Source organism: Schistocerca cancellata, chromosome 6 (genome assembly GCF_023864275.1).
Source record: "Schistocerca cancellata isolate TAMUIC-IGC-003103 chromosome 6, iqSchCanc2.1, whole genome shotgun sequence".
In the NCBI taxonomy this organism is placed as follows: Eukaryota; Metazoa; Arthropoda; class Insecta; order Orthoptera; family Acrididae; genus Schistocerca; species Schistocerca cancellata.
Window position 1 is genome coordinate 142,912,223 of NC_064631.1, and position 22,693 is coordinate 142,934,915.

Genomic DNA, 22,693 nt, shown 5'->3' on the forward strand with positions numbered 1-22,693 from the left:
CTGAAAGAGCCTACAGTTTAGATGCAATTTGTGGTCCACAACTTCAAACCCAAAGGCATGCTCATTACAGTTGTTTTCTTTGTCAAGATAGGATTCAAAAATGGTTCAAATGGCTCTGAGCACTATGGGACTCAACATCTTAGGTCATAAGTCCCCTAGAACTTAGAACTACTTAAACCTAACTAACCTAAGGACATCACACACACCCATGCCCGAGGCAGGATTCGAACCTGCGACCGTAGCAGTCCCGCGGTTCCGGACTGCAGCGCCAGAACCGCTAGACCACCGCGGCCGGCTGTCAAGATAGGATCCTTTTTCTGTGACACAGTGCTCAGCAGAAGTTTACAGCTTCTTTACAGACCCTGAGAAGTCTTCTTTTGGAATTTGCTTCAGTTTGTTGGTCATAATCTTCTGGATACAATCAACTGGATCAAACCTTGAGCCTTTCAGGTACATTTTTAATTCTGGGAAGAGGAAACAGTTTGAAGGGGGACAAATCTGATGGGTAATGATAATATGCAACATGAGATGTTTCATAACATTTCACGTGACCTGCCAGACATTTGCAACTTGCTGCCATGATCTTTAGGCCATCTTCAGATGAATACTGATGAAAATGCATTGAGCTCACATATTTCAAGACCCCCACCAAAACATTCATGGTGTATCCAGTTGATGAAGTACGTGCACTTCTGCTGCGAGTCTGTGGACTGCAGCCTGGGCTTTCCATGGTAAAAGGTCGCTTCATCAGTATCAAATTAATTGAATTTGAACAGTACAATTGCAGAACATGGCCAGCTATGCAAATCACAAAGTTTACTATGAAAGGACTGTATGCAGAATTTAACTGAAAGTCGCTGTCTTGATTAATAAGGACTCAAATAGTCATATTTCCACTTATTTACTGATGATGGAACTCAACTGGTTTGATTTGTGGGCCACAATTTTTGTTTCATTGTGTTTTATCAAATGACCAGTCGAAATACAGTGTTCGGCAATAGTGGACCTATAGGCTTGGAGGCCGCTGATGTTCTACAGTGCAACGCTGCATGATGTGCACTGTTTGCCTTATATAAGATCTGCTGAATTTGCACAGAATCCTACAAACATCTGCCTCACACAACTGTAAGTTGTCTTTAACAGATCCCAACAGTGTCGAGGTTTTGGAAGGAGGATGGAATATTACTTTAATTTTATGTCTTCCCAATATTCTGCCTATTTTTGCCAAAACATTTCCAATGTATGGTACATAAGCATTATTCTGAAGGCATCATTCTCTTCCTTGTTCTGTCATTTGTACATCTGTAGCGTTCTCTGTACTTGATGAGATGAATATCCATTGTTCAGAAACACAGTTTGCAGATCTGCCAGCTCCTTTTGCACTTTATCAGCATCTGAGACTGTATGGGCTTGGTGCATAATGATCTTTAGAATGTCCATCATTTCTACTGGACAGTGGCATCTGCATTTAGAAGTTGTCGGCTTGGGATAGGCCGGATGCTGTGATGTGGTCCAAAGTGAACTGGATTCACAACAAGGCTACAACAAGGCAGACTGCAGAGACTGGCCGAATTTGGACACGAATTTCCTGTTCGTCAACATATTATCAACTTGATGGGGAAATCTATAGATGACAAGACTGCATCCTTGTTAGCAAGAGGTTTTAATTTTGCTCCTACATCTGTTTTACTGACACTTGCAGACTAGTCAGTCCCACCAAACAGGCTGTGTGCTGCCTTGCAAGTTGCAGCAGAGGAAATGTCCGCCCCTGGTAGCTGAGTGGTCCGCATGACAGAATGTCATACCTAATGGCCCAGGTTCGATTCCTGGCTGGGTCAGAGATTTTCTCTGCTCAGGGACTAGGTGTCATGTTGTCCTTACCATCATCATTTCATCCCCATTGACATGCAAGTCGCCAAAGTGGCGTCAACTCGAAAGACTTGCACCAGGCGAACAGTCTACCCGACAGGAGGCCCTAGCCACACGGCATTTCCATTTTAGCAGAGGAAATTTGTCAGAAGTCTTGCCATGTGTTGATGAGAGGCATACAACTGAAGAGCAACATCTTGCCTAATGGAGGGTCACCCTCTCCTAACTTACAAGGTGACGTACTTGGGTTGGATGAAGGTAACGCTACTGTGCTTATGCCACAGAAGGATTATAGTAATAACATCAATGTGTTTTTATTGAGTGGTTCACAATATCATAAGAGCAATAATGGTCCTATTAACCAAGTAATGGGAGCAGAACTTCTATCTAACACTTCTCTGCCACAGAAGGTCATTAAGAGCCTGAGGCCAAATAGTTCAGTTCGAGTTAGGCTGTATGGAAAGCTCAAGATCCGCAAAGAAGGCATGCCTTAATATCCTTTAGTGAGCAATATTGGAGTGGCCACCTATGACATAGTGACTTTACTCAAACCCATTGTACATGAATGTGCCCTTCACATAAACAGATCTAGTGATTTTATTAGCACACATTAGTCACTTAAGCTGAAAAGCAATGATTTGGTCAGCTCTGATGTTGTTTTGCTTTTTACAAATGTGCCTCTGGTTGACTCACTGCATCTCACTGACAGTACATTTGGGACTGACATTACAGCATTGTTCACACACACTCTCTCTCCCCGGTGTACTTTTTATTTAATAATGTGCGTTTTAACAATCTGTTGGTGTCACCAATGTGTCCTTTGTCTCCTCTGTTGGCAAATTATTATTATTATTATTATTATTATTATTATTATTATTATTTTTTTTTTTTTTTTTTTTTTTTTTTTTTTTTGGAAGAGTTTGAGGTCTGAGCACTCGCCTCAACTAAAGTCTTTTGGTGACACACACAGACACTTACAAGCTACTACTTGCTACCATCCGACCTAAATGATAGGCATTCTAAAAATCTTAACCCACTGAGCTCATACCATCCTGATAAATACAGACAGCAAGGCAGACATACAAATGACAGAACAAGGAAGAGGATGGGGCCTTCAAAACTACTGTGTATCTACTGTGTACATATTGGAAATGTTTCAGTGAAAATAGGTAGAATATTAAGAGGACACAGAATTAAAGTAATATTTCGTTTTCCTTCCAAAATCTTGAAGCTGCTGGGATCTGTTAAAGATGACTCAGGGTTGCTCAAGGCAGTTGTTTACAGAATTAAGTGTGAATGTGGCAAATATTACATACAGCACTTGAAGCTCCCTATGCCCGATCGCATTGTAAAACACCAGCAAGCCAATAAGTCCACTACTGCTGAACTTTGTATTTTGACTGGTCATTTGATAAAATACAATGAAACAAAAACTGTGGCCCATACATTGATCTTTTGGAGTTCACCAACAATGAGTCAGTGGAAATACAACGCCTCATGCAATGCATGTGCATTGTCAACTGGATACATCATGCAGGTACGAGTGGGATCTTAAATACATAAGCTCAGTGCATTTTGATCAATATGCGCCTACAGATGGCCAGAAGACTCTGCACCAAAATATCATGGCAGTAAGTTGCAGACATCTGGCAGTTTGCCTGAAATTTTATGGAACAATCTGCATGCTGATCGAGTTTTAAATCACACATGCAACACTGATGCTTGCAAGTAATTACTCTGACAATGAGCTGGGATGTTGTGCAGAGTGTGGGGGGACAACAGAGGCCAGGGCAAACTCACTGGATGTGAACTACCAAATATTTCAACAATTACTGTTATTATTCTTTATTTACTGTTCTACCTGGAGGCACATATTCTTTATGAATGATGTCACTAACATTGAAAACTAGGCCAACATTGTCTTCATCCTTGATTTTCTCAATGTTCAGCTCTCTCTCTCTCTCTCTCTCTCTCTCCCTCTGTGTGTGTGTGTGTGTGTGTGTGTGTGTGTGTGTGTGTGTGTTTTGTGGCATCAGAGTCAAACTGGAAAGCCAGTGCCTTTTTCTGTGAAACCGTTTTTCCTATAAAATCTGTATGATGTTTATTTTCAGCTTGTATTTAATATAACTTCCTCAAGTGTTCCTGAGAGCTGTTTTTTCTGTTACTTTATAGTGTGACTCACTTCACAGTCTGCAAGGCTCCCTTTCACAGTATTAAATGGAGTGCATTTATCAACTTTATACTCAGTTCCTTATTTAACAATTACTGAATTGATAATCGCCATTCACGTTAGCCAATAATAGTAGCATGTGTTGGTAGGTTTGTAGATTTCCTGTGGCCTTACTACATACTTAAGACACTAAAATGAATAACATATCATTTCTTACCTTGAAGGCTGAAAACAGCAATTTCACCAGATGTGCTATGAGGAGAACCAAAATGAACACCAGACACCAAGAGGAGTGTGTCAGAGGCATTAAACTGGGAATATTGTGTATATTTCCAACAAAATAATTTCATGTCATGGTAGTACTTTATTTTGGCAGGGCAAGATGAGGTCCAAACCTAAAAGCAACAAAACACTTAAAATGCTGCAGCCAAAACATCTGTAGAAAATATGTGGAATTATTAAAACAGGGAAAAAGTAAGTCTGCTTCTGTAACTACACACCATTTAAACAAGTGTGGGAGATGTGCACAACATACTCTATCCCAAGTACTGTTAATACTAAGCTGTAAGTGTCCCACAAACTTTATCAATATTCCAGGATGGCTCACACAATTATTTAGTAAGCAATCTGCTGTGCAGACTGATTGCATTTTCCCAGTGTTCTCCCAATGACACACAGTTTGCTACCTGTTTTACCTAAGACTGGGCCTATATGAGCATTCCACTTAATAACCCTCTAAATTATTACTCCCAAATATCTGTATGAGGTAACCAATTCCAGCTGTGACTCACTGATGTTGTAATCGTAAAACATTACTTTTCTGTATTTTGTTAATTCCACAATTTTACATTCTGAACATTTAAAACGAGTTGCTGCTCTTTGCACTACTTAGAAATCTTATCACAGTCTGCTTGGATATCTGTACACATTTTCTGAGACAGTATTTCATTACAGATAGCTGCATCATCAGAGAAATATCTGAAGTTACCGTTTGTTGTGATGAAGTTTGACAATACAGACATGACACATAATTATCAAACAACTTTATTTCCAACTCGCTGCATGATGAATCTCACCATGCCCCTCAATTTTTACAGGCAGTTATAAATTAAGAACTGAGTCTTAAGTTTGTGGTTCTAGTACTGAAGTCCAAGTCCTTCAACACATTCTCGTGCTTTTCTGCAGGAAGGGCCTTCATCAGCATATCTGCCATCATAACTTCAGTTTGCTGATATTCCAGTTTCAGCAGATACTCTTGTACAGCTTGACATAAGAAGTGATATTTTATATGAAAATGCTTCGTCCTTGAGTGAAAAAACTGAGTTGTGTGTTAACTTTGCAGCTGCCTGTCACTGAACCAAGTGATGTTTGATTGTTTTCCTGTACCTGGCTTCTTCGTGAATGTTGACAGATGAAGCACTTTCTTTGCTGCTTCCTTGAGGCTCATGTGTTCAGCTTCAGTTTATGAAATATCAATGATTCCCTGCTTGCGTAAACATCCTAAAATTGCTGATCCAGATAAGGTGAAGCTGTAGCCTGTATATGACTTCCTATCAGCACCGGAACTTCCCCAATCAGTCTCTGCAAAACAGAAGAGTCCTCCTTTATCCTTGATGTAGATCAGTTTCTTGTCTATATTTCTTTTAAGATATCCAAGGATTTGCTTTGATGCTTGCCAGTGAATAAAATCATGGCCGCCGTCATACTGGCTCAGATTACTGACTGCACAGCATAAATAAGGTCGAGTATTGGTAGTGATGTATTTCAATGCTCCAACCAGTTCTCTGAATGGATAGTAAGTACCATCTTCTGTATTCATAGCTCTTGCATCCAACTTTCTAGCAGTTGCCAATGGAGTCCTTAATGTCTTGCAGTTATCCATTTGGTGTAAAACTTTTTGGATACAGCCACTTTGACATACTATAATTTTGTCAACAGACTGATTTACTTCTATGCCCAGATAGTACCTTATGGCATCAAGTTACTTAACATCAAATCTGGCTGATAACTCATCCTTTATTTATTTAGCCCTTTTTGGGTCTGCTGAAGTGATTATAATGTTGGTTACATAAATGAGTAGAAAGACTGGATGTTTTTCTACTCTGGCTACAAAGACCCATGAATCTGAACTTGTGGGTGGCAATCCAGTTGATGTTAGGATTGCATTAAAATTGGCATATCACTGTTGACCAGCTTGGAGCAGTCCATAAATGGCTTTTCTAAGTGTAAACACTTTATTACTGGATTTCAATGTTTGAAGCATGTCACTTGCCCACTTGACTATATGATTTTCTCCATGTCTTTCATCTTTTGTACAAATTTGAAAAGTGAGTTCAATCGTTCCATGAATATTTCTGAACAATTTCACCATTGAGAAATGCAATGGTGACATCCAACTGTAAGACATGAAAGTCAAATCTGACTGACAGAGCCATAAGTAATCTAAATGATTCAGTTCTTGCAACTGGAGAAGAATGTTTCCAAAAAGCCAACTCCAGACTGTTGGCTGAATTCTCATGCAACTATTCTTGCTTTTTTCCACCTCTGTACTTATTCTTCCAAACAGTCCAACAGTCAATTACCCTTTCATTTGTTGGCCTTTCTGACATGTTCCAGGATACCAATTTTCTCAAACCACTCTTAATGATCTGGATCATGCAATGCATCATTGACACTGACCTCTGTTGCATTTGAAATTAAGTTAGCATCACAGTGATGAATCTATACCTGATTGTTGAGTAGATGTAACTAGAATTATTGTCTTCATCACATGATAAGTTATCCTCAGGATAGAATTCTTGGCCTGTAGTAACTGGAAGCTCGTCCATTTCAAAGGTGTAAAATGGTTCATACTCTGATAGTGGCTCTGGCTTAATTTTTATATCACCATTGAGATATCCTCCCACAGAATTCATGTTGATGCCTCCTTTTGTGGTGACAATCTTGTTCATCCTCATAGAAGTCCACATAAATTTGTTTGGACTCAAAACTGTCATGATCAAGGAACATGACATTTTGCGACAATGGAGTTCAAGCATTGAAAACTGGCTCACGCTAAACACCATGATAGGGTGGTGATCCTTCCAGACTAGTAGTATTCAACTGCACTTCAAAACATTGATCATTTCAGATACCATGCAGCAGAACAAATGTGACTGCCTGCACTTGTGAGAGTGAACACCAGCTTTTAACTACTATTCTCACCGTGTGAAAACATAGTCACAACACAGAGCCGATATCAAGTCACAACCCAATCGGTGGCCATCTTGGCAGAAAACACAACATGAGAACAGGTCTCCAATAACTGCCACAACCTACACATTGACAGGTTACACAAGTTGTCAAACTTAGTAATTTGAGGGGTATCCAACATTATTGCTGTCGTACATGGCAGTCTTAGACCTAGTTTCTGCGACAGCTACGTTTACAACAAAGATTGTACAACCTGTATACTTTTTGTTCGCTTTTGAAAATAATGTTACAGAATCATACAGTTTATGCTGTAATATGGATTTTTCTGTCAAGGGTGCAGCAAACCTCATATCTCTCTTTACGTATCAATTATAAATGTATTATTGTTGAACGAGGACAGAAAAAAGAAAAGTAACTGAAGACAACACAACTGAGACAACTCTATTACTTTCATTTCATCCCTCATATTCCCTTTAGTGTTATCACTTAAGGTTAAGAGATATTATCACATAGAATCTAGAATCATACCAGTTACGAGAGTAGTTTCATTATGTACCTGTTGCTGCCACATTAAATGTTGGACAATACGATCACTGACAAAAAGAAGTTAAGTTCTTGAAAGGAACAGTCTAGTGTAGATGCATTTTCTTCACATCATACTATCCTCACATATATAAATTATTAGAATTGGGTTTATTCTTGATGTCTAGAATGGATGTCATAATGCATTGGTTTGCCACCTTGTTATCAGGCCTGAAATTACATCTACTATGTGTTCTGCATCAAATGATTAGCAAGCACTGTAGAGGGTCACAGAAAATGCTGCATGCTTGCAAGAGACAAGAGACAACATTAATGTAGTTGGAGTCATGAAAAATGGTGGTCAAGTTTAGGCTTGTTTGCACACTTATATCATGCATTCTCCAACAGCCAATGAGCATTCAGCAGTATGCATGTACTGTAACTGTTGCTTGGAACCAACATCAATGCAATCCCCATCCATGCCCAAACTGTGCAGATTGCCATCATTCAGGAATTTGACTATTGAACTTCACACAACGCTGTCATTCAAGGTCTACAAGTGATCAATTGAGTGAGCTGTACATCCTGATCAACTAAGTCTGATCACACCATTAAGTATTACCATATTGAGAGTCAAAAGTATTGCAACCCTTTCACATCTGCACCTGCCTTTTTAGCAGAATTAAAGAACTTGAAACGCTCCCCCCCCCTTTCCCCCAACCCCTCTCTGTCATACAGGACCATTGGTTGGTAGAAGCGAGGCTACAGAAATATTATTCTACATGCAGACTGATGTTAAGACAACAATATAGATGACATGACAAAAATCAGGCGATACTTCAAGGATGTTTGCTTTGTTTCAGGGGGTTACACATTCCATCATCATACACAGGGCATGACTATCCATAAGAGAACAGTGACTGCATTTCCAAAGACAGGGAGTAGGTTCACGTGGTAAGCTATGACCTGACAATGACAGCAACACGCAAACAGATGCATTCAGCAATGTGCAGTGAGCACAAATGACACAACACATCCAACAAAACCTCTATCAAACACAAACAAAGAATAAGCTGATCAAAACCCATGAAATGCTGAAACAGAAGGAAAGATTCACAACATCCAGCAAAACTACTTCTGTGGTTATGGGATCCTAGAAGAGAACATGTACATTGACAGACTGGGACAGTGAGACATTTCTCAAACCACACAACTTTTCACAACATCCAAAATGCACCCGAAAGGGAGCACAACATGCTTTCCCTCTAGCAAACACCAGACCAAACGATCTTAAAGGTTGAAAGTCTCCCCACTGATCCCTGCATACTGCTTGAACTAATAGGGAGAGTGTTCACAGAGACTGTAAGGGTTCAACGTGGACCAAGTGTACAGAAAGCTTAAGAGGGCACATGGCCATGTAGTTTTTAACAATACCAGGATAAGTATGAAACCCTTTGTTTTCAACAAGCATCCATGAAGCTGTTCTAACTAAACACTGTGTGTTTATTTTCATGAAAGCGGATCTGGAAAAGGTCGTGAAGGAAGAGGGTGTGGATGAGATATGCTTGTAGAAGCCATTCACACAAAATGGACAGCTGTTTGGTCTCACAATCAATGCAACAGTGAACACAGGGGGGCACCAATCCAAATGCTGTGAACCATATAGTCAACAGGCAGTGGACTGTAGTGAAGACATCACAACTATGCACTGACCACGTAAGAAAGTGCTTGTTGTACGTTTCTTGTCACGTGCGTGTGGCAATGTTTATGATTATGACATTATGTTCACAGTGTGTAGCCCCATTGTGTATCTCCCCTGATAACATGAGATCAATAGATTTTATATTCACTACTATAACGTTAGTATTTGATTTTACTTCTGCCCTGTTGCTAAAATGTATAGGGTTGGCTCTCCCATTTCCCTTTTAACTGTGTATCAGTTATTCGTGTCTATCTCGTCATTAATGTCACATCCCATGGATCTGTTCACAATGAGTGTCACACAGTTGAATATGTGTTGATGGATCTAGTGATGACTAACTTTTTATGTTGTGAGTGTCGTGCAGTTCTGTCTACCCATTCTCCATATGGACGGATCTTGTCAGAGAACTACACATAAACTGACAAAATTACACATTATTCTCTTTACACATTTCAACTATAGAACAGATAGAACTGCAGAACACCCACTTCATAAAAAGTTCATCACCACTAGGTATACCAATGCACATTCAACACTATGGCAGTCATCGTGAACACATCCATAGGATGTGACATTAATGACAAGATACACATAAATAACTGATACATAGTTAAAAGGGAAAAGGGAGGGCCAACCCTACACATTTAGCAAGGGCATAAGCAAAAGCCAACATGAACATTACAATAATGAACATAAAATCTATTGGTGTCATCTTGTCATGGGAGGTACACAATGGGGCTACACACAGTGAACATAATGTCAATCATTGCCACATGCACATGACAAGAAAATGCAACAAGCACTTTCTATCTAGTAAAGCAGACTTGAAGGAATTACAGGACTTTGCAGCAACACGCATCCTTTCACATATTGAAATCAGCATTGACTATAAGATAATTTTATTAATGGAGATCTTACAATAGGCACAAAACAATCCTAATAGCAAGAGATATGAGTAAAAGCGAAATAGTCTGTTTGAATGAACTTAGAAACCTCAAAAAGGATTCAAGACTTACATACAGATACTACCAGAGGACAGTAACTGCTAGAGAGACACAAATGTGATGAACAGTTTAGAGAGGTGAAGTGACAGTGCAAGGAACTGCTGCTGCAGACAAAGAGTGACTTTTGGGGCAAGTGTGTTGAAACACAATTGAGCAACAACTTACGGTGCGCATGTACGAACTGATGACTGAGAAGGTAATACAAAATTTGTGCTAACCACACTTAGGTGAGATGATGGAGTCTTCACACAAGGAAGGATAAGTACAGTGGAATTTTTGCTTTGAAAGTTCCTTCACTGCAGTAACCACAACAGTGACTGCAGTGCGACCACAGATGCGCCAATAATATTCCCAGGTAGTTCAATAACAAAACACTATTTCTAACTCAAAAAGTAATGAAAGTAATTTAAAATAAAATAGCCATAGTGATGCTGAGCCATATATTTCTGATGGACAAACAATACAAGCTTCCAGTATAAGGTGCCATGGGATGCAGATCCATATAATTCTGGTGGACACACACACACAATCCAGTCTTACAGAATATGGAGCTACAAGAAATGTAAAGTTACTAAGGTTACTAGTTCGTTTACTGTGATGAACAATGCTTGAGTTAATCTAGTAGGACTTTTGTCTCTGAAGATAATTGCCTGACAGAATCACAAAGTCAAAGTTCAACCAGCATGCACTGTCCCTGGAGCACAGTGTCCCTTGAAGCTGTTGGTAGTGACTCCCGATTGCTCATTGTGGTACTGCTGTGGACCCTCTGTGGTTGATGCTACAGTTACAAATGCTGGCTCAGTGGCTGAATGGCCACTTGTGTATTTGCTTGGCATTCTGCAGGTAAGTGATTGGAGGATTTGAAGTAAAACCACAAAAATAGCACCACCTGTGGTGACCCAACTGCCATGGTGGTGATGTGGGTGCCACTTGTTCCTATGGAGTATGCTGGAAGCTAACTTATAAAGAGACTAGCAAGTTTTGATCAACCACTGTGCTGGTATATAATCTGTCCAATGTTGTAAGGCTGGCAGGGGCAACCCACTAGTCGCATCTGTAGTGCAGGTAGATGTAGTTGCAGGATCTAGTACAGACCACCCATATCACACCAGTTTAAGAGTTCCAATACAGACAAAATACACACAGGAGACTGTCACCTGCCCCATCACATTGGAAGAGATGGCACTACCCATAGCAAAATTAAAAGTTAAAGCAGCACCTGGCACATATGGCATTCACTCTGAGACCCTTAAAACAGTAGCACCACAGATAACCAATTTTTAGCTGAGGTAATAAGTGACACCCTAAGATTGGTAAGAGTACTTGCAGCTTGGACGTTATAATCAAAAAATTAGAAGACAATGACCTGGCCAATCCAATATCATATAGGCCAATTTTCCTGATCAAAGCTCCATGAGCAGCTTCTGTGTGACAGACAACAGGGCCACAGGTGGGCAATATGGGTTCTGTGAAAATAAATCAATGCTCACAGTGTTCACAAGACTACAGGGACTGCAAGTACCAGTAACTCTTTACAACAGTCTACTAGACTATCATAGTAATAGAATAGTTGAATGGCAGGTGAATAAACAAAGTGACCAAGAGAATTACAAAGGGATGCACCCCCCCCCCCCCCCCCCCACACACACACACACACACACAATTGCCGCATATGCTGATGAACTATTACTCAATTCCTCTACTACTCACTGAGTTGTCACCACCACTCCTAAACTATTTTATTCTACCAGAACTTTCTATCATTATATTTATGTTGCCACATGACTCCTTTCTATCCTAAAATCTCATCTGTATGTCATCTGTCCTTTATTACTGAATCATATTTCATATCTGCTTTTTCCCTCTCTTACTGTATGTCCACATATTTCCCTACATGTTCCTTCTCACCTTTGTTATGCACTCTCATTACTAGACCTGGCTAGCACTGTCAAGTGGAACTCTTGGGGCACTCTGTAGCACTGCTTGCAACTGCTTTGACTGCAGCATATGCTATCCACCTATGCATCCGACTGCCATATCAGAGTTAAAAATTATTGAAGCAGCAAACTACTGCAGCTTACTTTTAAAACTGATCCATCCCTCCTCTATACATTACTCCATCATCATTTCACATCAGTCATTTATTTCGCAACACACAATAATTGCTTATATGCGAATGAATATCCCTACTTCACAGAACCGTCCAACGGCCCACAATACAATTTCCTCTGCCATTTTTATCTCACAAACCATTCAAATTGTCCTCCCTAGTTCCCTTTAGAGCCATCTAATGCTTTGATTTGTCCATTTCCCATGTCTATTTCACATTTTTACTTAATTTCATTCGTTTTTCCTTCTCATCAAATACCACTCAGTTTTACACGCAATATTTTCAGAGAATTTGCCCATCACTCACTGACAACATTTACATTCTCCTCCTCCTCCTCCTCCTCCCTAGCAACATCCCATCCCAAATGGGTCCTCGCTCAGTCTACCCGTATCAGTTCAGAAATGTATTCCTATACCTAGCCAAGACCCAGTCCCATATCCTGTTCTTTAAATTCTACCTAAATCATGGAATCCCACATATTGGCTAACCACAAAAATTCCACTATCTGGATGCCACCCCTCCTATGACAATGACATTCAAAATTTCAGATTCCACCAAACCCTAGTCCTAAGTAAGCTGAAACTAGAGAAAGAAATCTCCATGGTATAGGCATTCTTGATCCAGATCTGCTCCCTCTGCAAGATATTGTTAATGTGCAAATCCCGTTTCCACTGTATCCCCCAAACCAAAACAACTGGAAGATTGCCTCAAACGCCACCTCCATAGGTTACCGAATTTATTGACATCCTATTACCTACTCAGAGCACCACTGCCCATCAACAGTTATCCCATCCCCAGTGAACCCCATCTTCAGCCCCTCAAAGCACCCAGAACATGCTGACCTCCATCTACCCCATTTCCCAGAACTCTTTCCCAATATTCCACAAAACATACAACCTAAACAAACCCCAAAACTCTTGTCAATCATTTCACCGAAGACCTCAATCTTACAGAAGTTTCAGCCTTATCTAAGGCCCACACCCACATTCACTCAAGTTTGACTTATGAAAGACCTGCTTTTGATACCTACAGTGGAGACACTTTTTTGCTACTAATCCTCTCTGCACACCCACCTTACAAATGCTTCCCAAAATTCATAAACCCACCAATCCTGGACACCCCAATGTAGGTGGATGCTAGACTCCAATCACAAATACATCCACCTATGTAGATCATGATCTCCAACTGTCTGTAGCCTAGACTCCCATATCAAATATACAAATACTTCCTTTACCATCTCTCAACCACCTGCAACCCTACTCAACACTATTGACAGTACATCACTATACACCAACATCCCTCTTGCCCATAGCCTTGTCGCTGTTGAACGCTACTCCTCACAACATCCGTCTGACTCTGAACCTACCACCTCATTCCTTATACACATAACTAACAACATCCTCACACAGAACTACTACTCCTTCGAGGGGAAGATATATAAACAAATCCACATCATGGCAATGGACACCCATACAGCACCTTCCTATGCCAACCTGCGTATGTATCATCTAGAGTAAACCTTTTGAGCTTTCCAAAACACCAAAGCTGTTGTCCGTTTCAGGTTCACTGATGATATTTTTATGTTCTGGACCCACAGTCAAGACATCTTATCCTCATTCCTTCACAGCTATAGCACCTTCCATCCCATTTGCTTCACCTGAGCCCTCTCAGCCCAACATGCCACCTTCCTGGATGTTGAACTCAATCTTTTCCAGTGGCTCAGTTCATACCCCTATCTATATTAAGCCCACTAATCATCAACTGCATTTTGATAGCTGCCGCCCCTTCCACACCAAAAAATCACTTCCACATAGTCTGGCTACCAACAGACAGTGAATCTCTAGAGACAAGACTTCCCTTGCCCAGTGTGTTGAAGGTCTCATTAATGCCTTCTCAGACAGGTACTATCTTCCAAGCCTAGTCTATAGACAGATTTCCTAATACACATCCTCACACAGCCCTACTTTAACCACCAATCCCTAAATCCAGCTGTAAAGCAGGAACTACTACTCATCACGCCACATCATCCCACACTGAAAAAAACTGAACTATATCCTTTTCTAGAGCTCTATCATAATTTCTAGAAATGAGGATCATACTAATCATAATCCTTTCCACCCCATCTAAACTGGTATTACTCTGCCTATCCAACATATGCAATATCCTGGTCCATCCCTATCACACACCTAATATCAGTCCCTTGCCAAATGGGTCATATCCTTGAGGAAGATCCGGCTGTTAAACTGTTCAATACAGCCATCCAACCCATCCTACTCTAGCCTTATTATATTCCATAGGAGGGAGGGCCACTTGTGAAACTAGTCATGTCACACAGCAGCTGTACTGTAATTTCTGTGTAGCATTTTATGTGGGCATGACCACCAAACAGCTGTCCACCTGAATGAATGACCACTGCCATACAGTGGCCACAAACAAAACTGATCACCTGGTGGCAAGACACACTACTGAACATGACTTACTTTATTTCAAGAGTTGCTTCACAACCCATGCCGTCTGGGCCTTCCCCCAAATACTAGCTTCTCTGAACAACATAGATGACAGTTGTCCTTGCAATACAGCCTTTGTTCATATGATCCTCCTGGACTCCATCTCTAGTATCTCTCCACCCCACACCCACTTTCATCCTGCTGCAGGATCCTAGCTTCACTAATCTTGCATCCACACCCTATTCCCTGCAGTGTCCCTTTCTTCTGTTCAGATACCCCCCCCCCCCCCCCCAAACCGCTCCTCTAGGCCATACTTATGTCATTATCATCATGCACTGCTTAAACTCATTGGTGACAGTGCCCATGTTTCATTCCTATCCTGTGCACCTGCTACCTCTTTCTCCCAGACAACAAAGCTGCCATGCACCCTTCCCCAATCCCCTCTCCCACTCCCTGTCTCCTTTCTCTCTTCACTCACTCCACATGGCACAGTCTCCCACATAAGGCAAGATGCAGAGTTGCACCCTGACACAGTATATTCAGGCTGTAGCCATACACGTGTGTGTGTGTGTGTGTGTGTGTGTGTAAGGGGGGGGGAGGTATATGTGTGCTCCAATGTAATAAATGATTTGTCTGAAAATTTGTAAAGATTTGTTTTGTTTATGTGCCTGTCAATGGCCAATGCCTCAATTATTTTGTGAATGTTAGCTTTACTCTTAAATTATTTACATTCTAGCATAATGTTTCATTACCATATCTGCAGAATATAGTTTTTTTAGTGTTTAATGGAGGGGTGAAGGCACCTCAAAACCTTTTTGTTGTGTATGGGTACAGTGTCAACAGTGAAATTGAGTCAGAAAATGGTTTTATTGTTTCAGGGAGGATCTCTTTGACATGAATGATTCTCTACATTCAGGAAGAACTATGGACTTTGATGAAGAGCATTTAAATCATTTATTCCATGATAATCCATGTCAGTGTAAAAATAATAAGCAATGTGATGAGCTGCTACCATGTACCTAAATATCAGAGAATGGCCATATCTCTGTTTTTGCTTGAACATTATCTGTTGGCTCATTCAGTATCCCTATCCAATATTGTCACTGGTGCCATGATATGGCGCCTTTATGCTACTCTGAAGCAAAAGAGTTTGAGTTCATGAAAGATAATGTTATGCATCTAGTGGAACAAAGAGGATTATGAGTAGTATGAACTGGTTTGCAAGAGTAAGTCCATCACAGATAGCACTTTTTGCCAGTAACTGAGATGCATTTTTGTTACAATCTAAGAAGAGCACCGAGATGACTGCATCAAGAGCTGCTATTGCAGGATAGGGCCTGCTGATACAATTATAGCAGTAATCCAAAAGCTTAGTTGGGACGTCATCCATCACAACACTTATTATTTTGATTTTATTTACACCCACCACAATCAGTTAGCCAGTGGCTAGCTCTGCTCATTGATGGAAAACTCTCAAACAGAAAGTGTTCTACATGAGACAAGACAACCAAAAGTGCTTTTCAGGAATGGTTTTGCTATTACTGGCCAGTAAGAAAGTAAAATGAATTAACTTTAGACTTCCAATAGATAGAAACCTTTAACATACAGACAAAAAATGATTAGAAAACCAAAACAAAGTAAAAAAGGGAAGGAGTGAGCTCTTAATCTTGACTTGTGTTCACACTAGATGACAAGCAAATATGTCACCAGAAAAGTAACTTCCACAACATACAGTGTAGTCTGTGCTGAGGGGCAACCAAGTTTATGACCATCTTCAGTTAATGACTGATTTAGTTTGTGACTTGGCCAGCTGGTGGCAATATTTTATGTCAAGACTGACCAAATTTTAAGAAGAAAATTTGATTCAGATATGAGGCATCTGCATTAAAGAAATCCATAATTACTGGCTCTAAAGGATTATACCCACAGCTTTGTCATTTAATTATTGTTGGACAGTTCAAGAGTTTGATTTGCAAGCAGAATAAAATTGCCACTGATGCCATTTCAGACTAGTTACTAGTGGCTAGGAGTATTTTCATGTTGATGGTAAAGATGGGGCATTATTTAGTAACAGTTCAGCATGAAAGACAATGACTGTATGTGACTGTCTCCAGGAAACTAAACTATGCAGGAATACAAGATTTCTGTGAAAACTGATAGACTAACTTTAAATATGATTTTATCCATATTTTTGAAGTTTGTATTGCTGATTCCAATAAGCTACAGAAAAATCAAATTAATTATTAGCATGAGTAATCTATTGAAAAAGAGCTTCTGACATCTTTTGTGGACCGTTCGAATGCTGTTATTTCTCCTACTGTTCGGTTCTAGGTTCTCCCAACAGACTGAGCTGAAATAAAAAAAGAAAATAAATAAATAAAAAGAATTAGTGTCTTTCCACCATGCCGTTTTGATTTCTTCCTTGTGTAATTTTGCTAATGACTTATGGTATGGTTTGCTGGAGATGATCATGTAGGTTGCTGCTTTTCTTGATTTGCAACATTCTGTATGGTGGTAATAGTCACTGATTCAGTCACTTAAGTGGCTATCTTCAAAATCAGCAGTTTCAAATATTCACTGGCACTCCTCATTGACAGCGCATTAGCTCTGCCAACCCGGGGAATCCTGGCTGGGTACAAATAGTTGCTGGTGGATATGAATAGACACACTGAGTCACCTGCCAGATTGCTAATTGGGTGCTGGTGTGGGAGCAATGCCAGCTGTCGAAGTGAAAAACATTTGATCCAGAATTGATGCCAAAATACATCTGCACTTCAGCTCCCTTACATAATATACAATAAATAAAAATGATATGTACTGTAGTGGTTCATATATTATTAATTCAAGAACAAAATTTCTCCATCAACTTAATCTTGCAAATAATGTTGCATTAAATTCATAATTAAAACAGTATGCACTACATCGTTTCCACTAGAATTAAGTGGTGGGACTGGGGGGGCAGATGTTAAGTAGAGCACATTTACAGGGTTGACAATGTTTTTTTATGTCTTCATGCTGAAATAACATTCTTAGCTCCTTGGATTCCATCGAAAAATGACAGGAGGAGATTGTAAACATTGTTTCATATATTTTGCTTACTTAGTCTTTAGACCACAGCCTTTGTAATATATTGCAGATTTCTAGTCCTGGCATTAAGAAAAAGGACATTCTCCCAAATGTTAAGCAGTAAATTTGAAATAAAATGGTTTTTGAACTAACTTATTTCATCATAGCACGTAAAACAATAATTACGTAAAAGGGTAAGGTACATAAAGTTCTGTATTCTGGTCCCACCAACCATAGTGTCTTCCTTTACCAATGGCATCACTGGATATGGTGTCAAGGGGATGTTGTCAGGACACTGCTCTCCCAGTCATTGTCATGTTTCTTGAGCTTGTCACCACAACTAATTGGTCATGTAGCTCCCCAAATAGCCTCATGAGGCTGAAAGCTCATTGTGCCAGTCCTCCCATCAAGGAAAAATCCCTGACAATACTGGGAATCAAACCAGGTCCTTCAGATGGCAGTCAGCCATGCTGACCTCTCAGTTATGGGGGCAGATAATAGTTACATACAGGGCAACAGAGAAACAACAATGAAAGAGACAGAAAACATCTTAAATGTGTTCCACAAAAAGCACTTTAAACAAGCATCCTATAAGAACCTCTATGTGTTCAAAGTAAGCACTATGCTGATATAACTGAAATGTTTTCTGCACTACATACTTTACTAGTAAGTGAATGAAAGATAAGTACTTACCAGAACATATCCATCTTTTGAACAAGTTGCAAACAAAGACCCATCATGAGAGAAGCTTACGTGAAGAACTTGATTTGAATGTTCTGTCAGAACTTCTGTCTGAATTAAAGGTGTATGATATGTAAGACGTTTGTACTCCGACAACCATGATGATTTTCCTGTTTAATGTAAAATTGGTATAATTAAAACATCTCCATAGCATATTACTTTTTCTGTGTGTGTGTGTGTGTGTGTGTGTGTGTGTGTGTGTTTGTAATGAAAGTGATTCACAACTTGTTTTTCAGTTATCTCCATTAAATGTCAGTAATAATGATTTTACAATTTTTTTTTTATTATTTTAATTTTGTTGACAGAAGCCCTCCCTCTTTCAATGAGTATGTTATTGTACAGTAGTACTGCCAACAGGCATTTTTAAAGGAAAAACTTACATCTGGCTTTTGGTACTAAGATTCTTTCCTGGGAGGAAAACTGATATGTTCAATAAGGTTGTAAAGGAGAGGTAGCTTGCTCACAGACCATAATGAGTGGAACCTACTTGTATGGATGATGGGAGACAGAGACAAAGAGGAAGGCCTCAGTTCTCTCATGTGTTCGACATGATCATTTGTGTAAAATGAACTCACAGTTCTGAGTCCAAATATTTTGATAAATTATAGAAGTATCTAATAAGGCACTATTTTACTTTATTTTTGTACATATGATAATTTCAAATTTTCTACTTGATATCTGGCTACTAGCAACCTGTTACAGATTTGTGCATCACAATATAAAACTATTCTGAACCTAATACTGTGACAGACAAAAATTATTTTATTTTTAGTAATGTGGTTGTGGAGTAAATGTACTGGCGTGTAGGTATTGGAATTGGTAGGTTCCTGAACAGCCTTCTGCAAGATGTTTAATTATTAGTCACATGCTTCTGTAGACTAAGTAGTTCTTTTGGTTTTTCCTCCATTACAACAGAAATAATGACTTAGTACAGCATGGAGTGAAAGTATGCAACGTATATTAGCAATCCCATCTGCAATTCAGCAAAATGAGAGATTTCTATTCACAAAGCAAGAAGAACAGATAATTTGTGTTAATTTATTCATGTGCTAGTGTAAATTCAGTTTAGAAGCTTCACACATGGATTTTCATCTAACGTGTGTCTATTGATCTAATTCTAGTTCCTGTAGTCATTTTCATTTGTTTGTAGTTCCACAATATGAGTCTTTAAGATTATGTGTTAAGAAAGTTTCCTGCAAAGCAGCTCACAGTAAGTCATTAATGTAATTCAAGAACAGGAGCAGACAAGTTACTTAACCTTTTGGGGTGCTGTATCTAATGTTTCTCAACTGAAAACGAAGTTTTAATTATACAGTAGTTTTCCTTTTTTGAGCCACTGTTTTTTATTGTTAAGATGAGAGGCAACTCACACAGTAAGAATGCCTTTAAGGTCATAAGACTGCTTCCTTAGTACAATTTGATAACCACAATATCCAAGGCATTGGCAAAAATCACAGAAAATGCAAAATGGTTACTTTTTCTTGTTTATCTGTTGTTGAATTGAATTTTTGAGATCATATATTGCTTTCTGAGTAAAGAAGCCTTTACAAAAGCTTTTAAAAGGAAGACAGGAAGGCATGTGGTACTTTGTTACACACCAATTTCTCAAAATAATTTTACAATATGGATGAGGGAAATGAGTCTATAATTATGGGTCACTTGCTTACCTCCATTTAACAAAAGGAAGAGGATTATTGGTTCACAGTTACATGTCAGTTCCTTATCCGCACTTTTGTATAAGGGTAGATCAAAAACTAATGTTGCCTGTGTCACAAAAAATTAATAACAACATAATATAACAGCACAATTAGTGCAGATCATAGTCTGATTTGTTATGTACACAACATTACCATTCAACATAGTCACCAAGCATTGGTACACATTTCAGCCATCACTGAGTCCAAGCATTGAAATCTGTATGGAAATATTTAGGGTTTGAGCCAGGATTTTAAAGTTGTTTTAACCTCATACAAGTCATTGAATCTGTAGCTACGTAGGTTGTCTTTCGTATGTCCAAACAAAAATAAGTCAAACAGGGCCAAATCAGGGCTGTAGGATGCATGAGGTAGCACTGACCAGCCCATTTTTCCAATCACTTGCATTGCGAAAAATGACATAGGTGGGTATGCATTATTGCCTCCTTAAGTTTTCTAAGTGTGGTTCAAATGGTGCAAATGGCTCTGAGCACTATGGGACTCAACTGCTGTGGTCGTAAGTCCCCTAGAACTTAGAACTACTTAAACCTAACTAACCTAAGGACATCACACACATCCATGCCCGAGGCAGGATTCGAACCTGTGACCGTAGCGGTTGTGCGGTTCCAGACTGTAGCGCCTTTAACCGCTCGGCCACTCCGGCCGGTTTTCTAAGTGTGGTTACGTTTGTTTTGTTGTTGTTTGTGATCTCTGATGCATCTGTGTCATTGCATTACTTCATCAGCAAGTCCTTGAATGATGCCTGTGACAGATGTTGTGGCCAGGTGCTGCACAGTTTATCTGCAATATCCACTTCTCTGTTTCCAAACTTCTCTGCACATTGCTGATCTCTATTACAACATCCCTAAACACTTTTTCCTTGGAAGTGATTGAAACAGCGTTAAAATCAGTGGTCACGAATCAAAACTCTGAATTTTTTCCAACTGTTTTTGATGCCTGGATTCAATGACAGCCTAACTGTGTAAAAATGCTATGTTAAATTGTACTGTTGCACAGGGGACAGTTCAGGCTATGATTTGTATAATTCGTCTGGTATAAGTTGAATATTAAATTTTTTTATGACACAGAAGGCATTACTTTTAGATCCAACTTCATATATCACTATTATTATGAATGTTTCAGTTTTTTAGGAACTACAATCTTTACTCAGCAACTCGTTACAAAGGTAACTCGATGGTGGCACTACCAAGTCAGCACTGGAGTTTGGTACTTTAACTGAGATACCTTCATAGCCAGAAGAGTTACTACTATTTAGCCATCTAATGGTATTTGTGATCTTTCCAACCCATGACTTGGCAAAGCTGTCTGGTGGTGGACCAAGAACTTATTTACAAAACGATGGTATTACACCACCTCAGTAGCATTTAGAGGCAACTCAAACACTACCATGGTGTCCTAAGGTGAAGAAGCCACTGTCCTTCCATGGTTAAGTTAGTTACCAGGTACATTTTAATTCTCAGATAGCTTCATTGATGTACATCTTACATGAACTAAAGGGTTAGACAGAAATGTGTGAAGTATACATTGTTACTTTCCAGTCATCACACTTTCTAAAAGGTCACATCTGCATTCAAATCAGCATCTACATCTATATCTACATCTACACGGGTACTTTGCAATTCACACTTAAGCACCTGGCAGAGGGTTCACTGAACCATTTTCATACTACTTCTCTACCATTCCACTCTCGAATGGGGTGTGGGAAAATGGAACACCTAAATCTTTCTGTTTGAGCTCCGATTTCTCTTATTTTATTATGGTTTCAGCGACTGCTAACCCAACTCGCATATCATATCAGTGACACTCTCAACCCTATTGGGCTATAATATGAAACGAGCTTCCCTTCTTTGCACTTTTTCGATGCCCTCTGTCAATCCCACCTGGTAAGGATCTCGTACCATGCAGCAAAATTCCAGCAAAGGATGGACAAGTGTAATGTAGGCTGTCTCTTAAGCAGGTTTGTCGCATCTACTAAGTGTTCTGCCAACAAAGTGCAGTCTTTGTTTCGCCTTCCCCACTATATTATCTATGTGGTCTTTCCAATTTAAGTTGCTCATAATTGTAATTACTGTCTAGATAATTACGTACCAGCATGGGAGGTACTGCCAGGGCTGCTGACACATTACATGATGACACAGAGGATGTCAATTATAAC

At 39.6% G+C, this 22,693-nt stretch overlaps 1 protein-coding gene across 1 annotated transcript in view; it reads right to left on the reverse strand.

The window, feature by feature from the left end:
* LOC126190667 (F-box/WD repeat-containing protein 5) overlaps positions 1-22,693 on the reverse strand; it is an 82,953-nt gene that overhangs the window by 27,404 nt on the left and 32,856 nt on the right. The window contains exons 3-4 of the mRNA XM_049931112.1: positions 18,776-18,933; positions 4,257-4,434 (exon numbers count right to left, since the gene is read on the reverse strand). Of these exons, the coding sequence (XP_049787069.1) occupies positions 4,257-4,434; positions 18,776-18,933 (336 nt within the window). The remainder of the gene's footprint in view (positions 1-4,256; positions 4,435-18,775; positions 18,934-22,693) is intronic.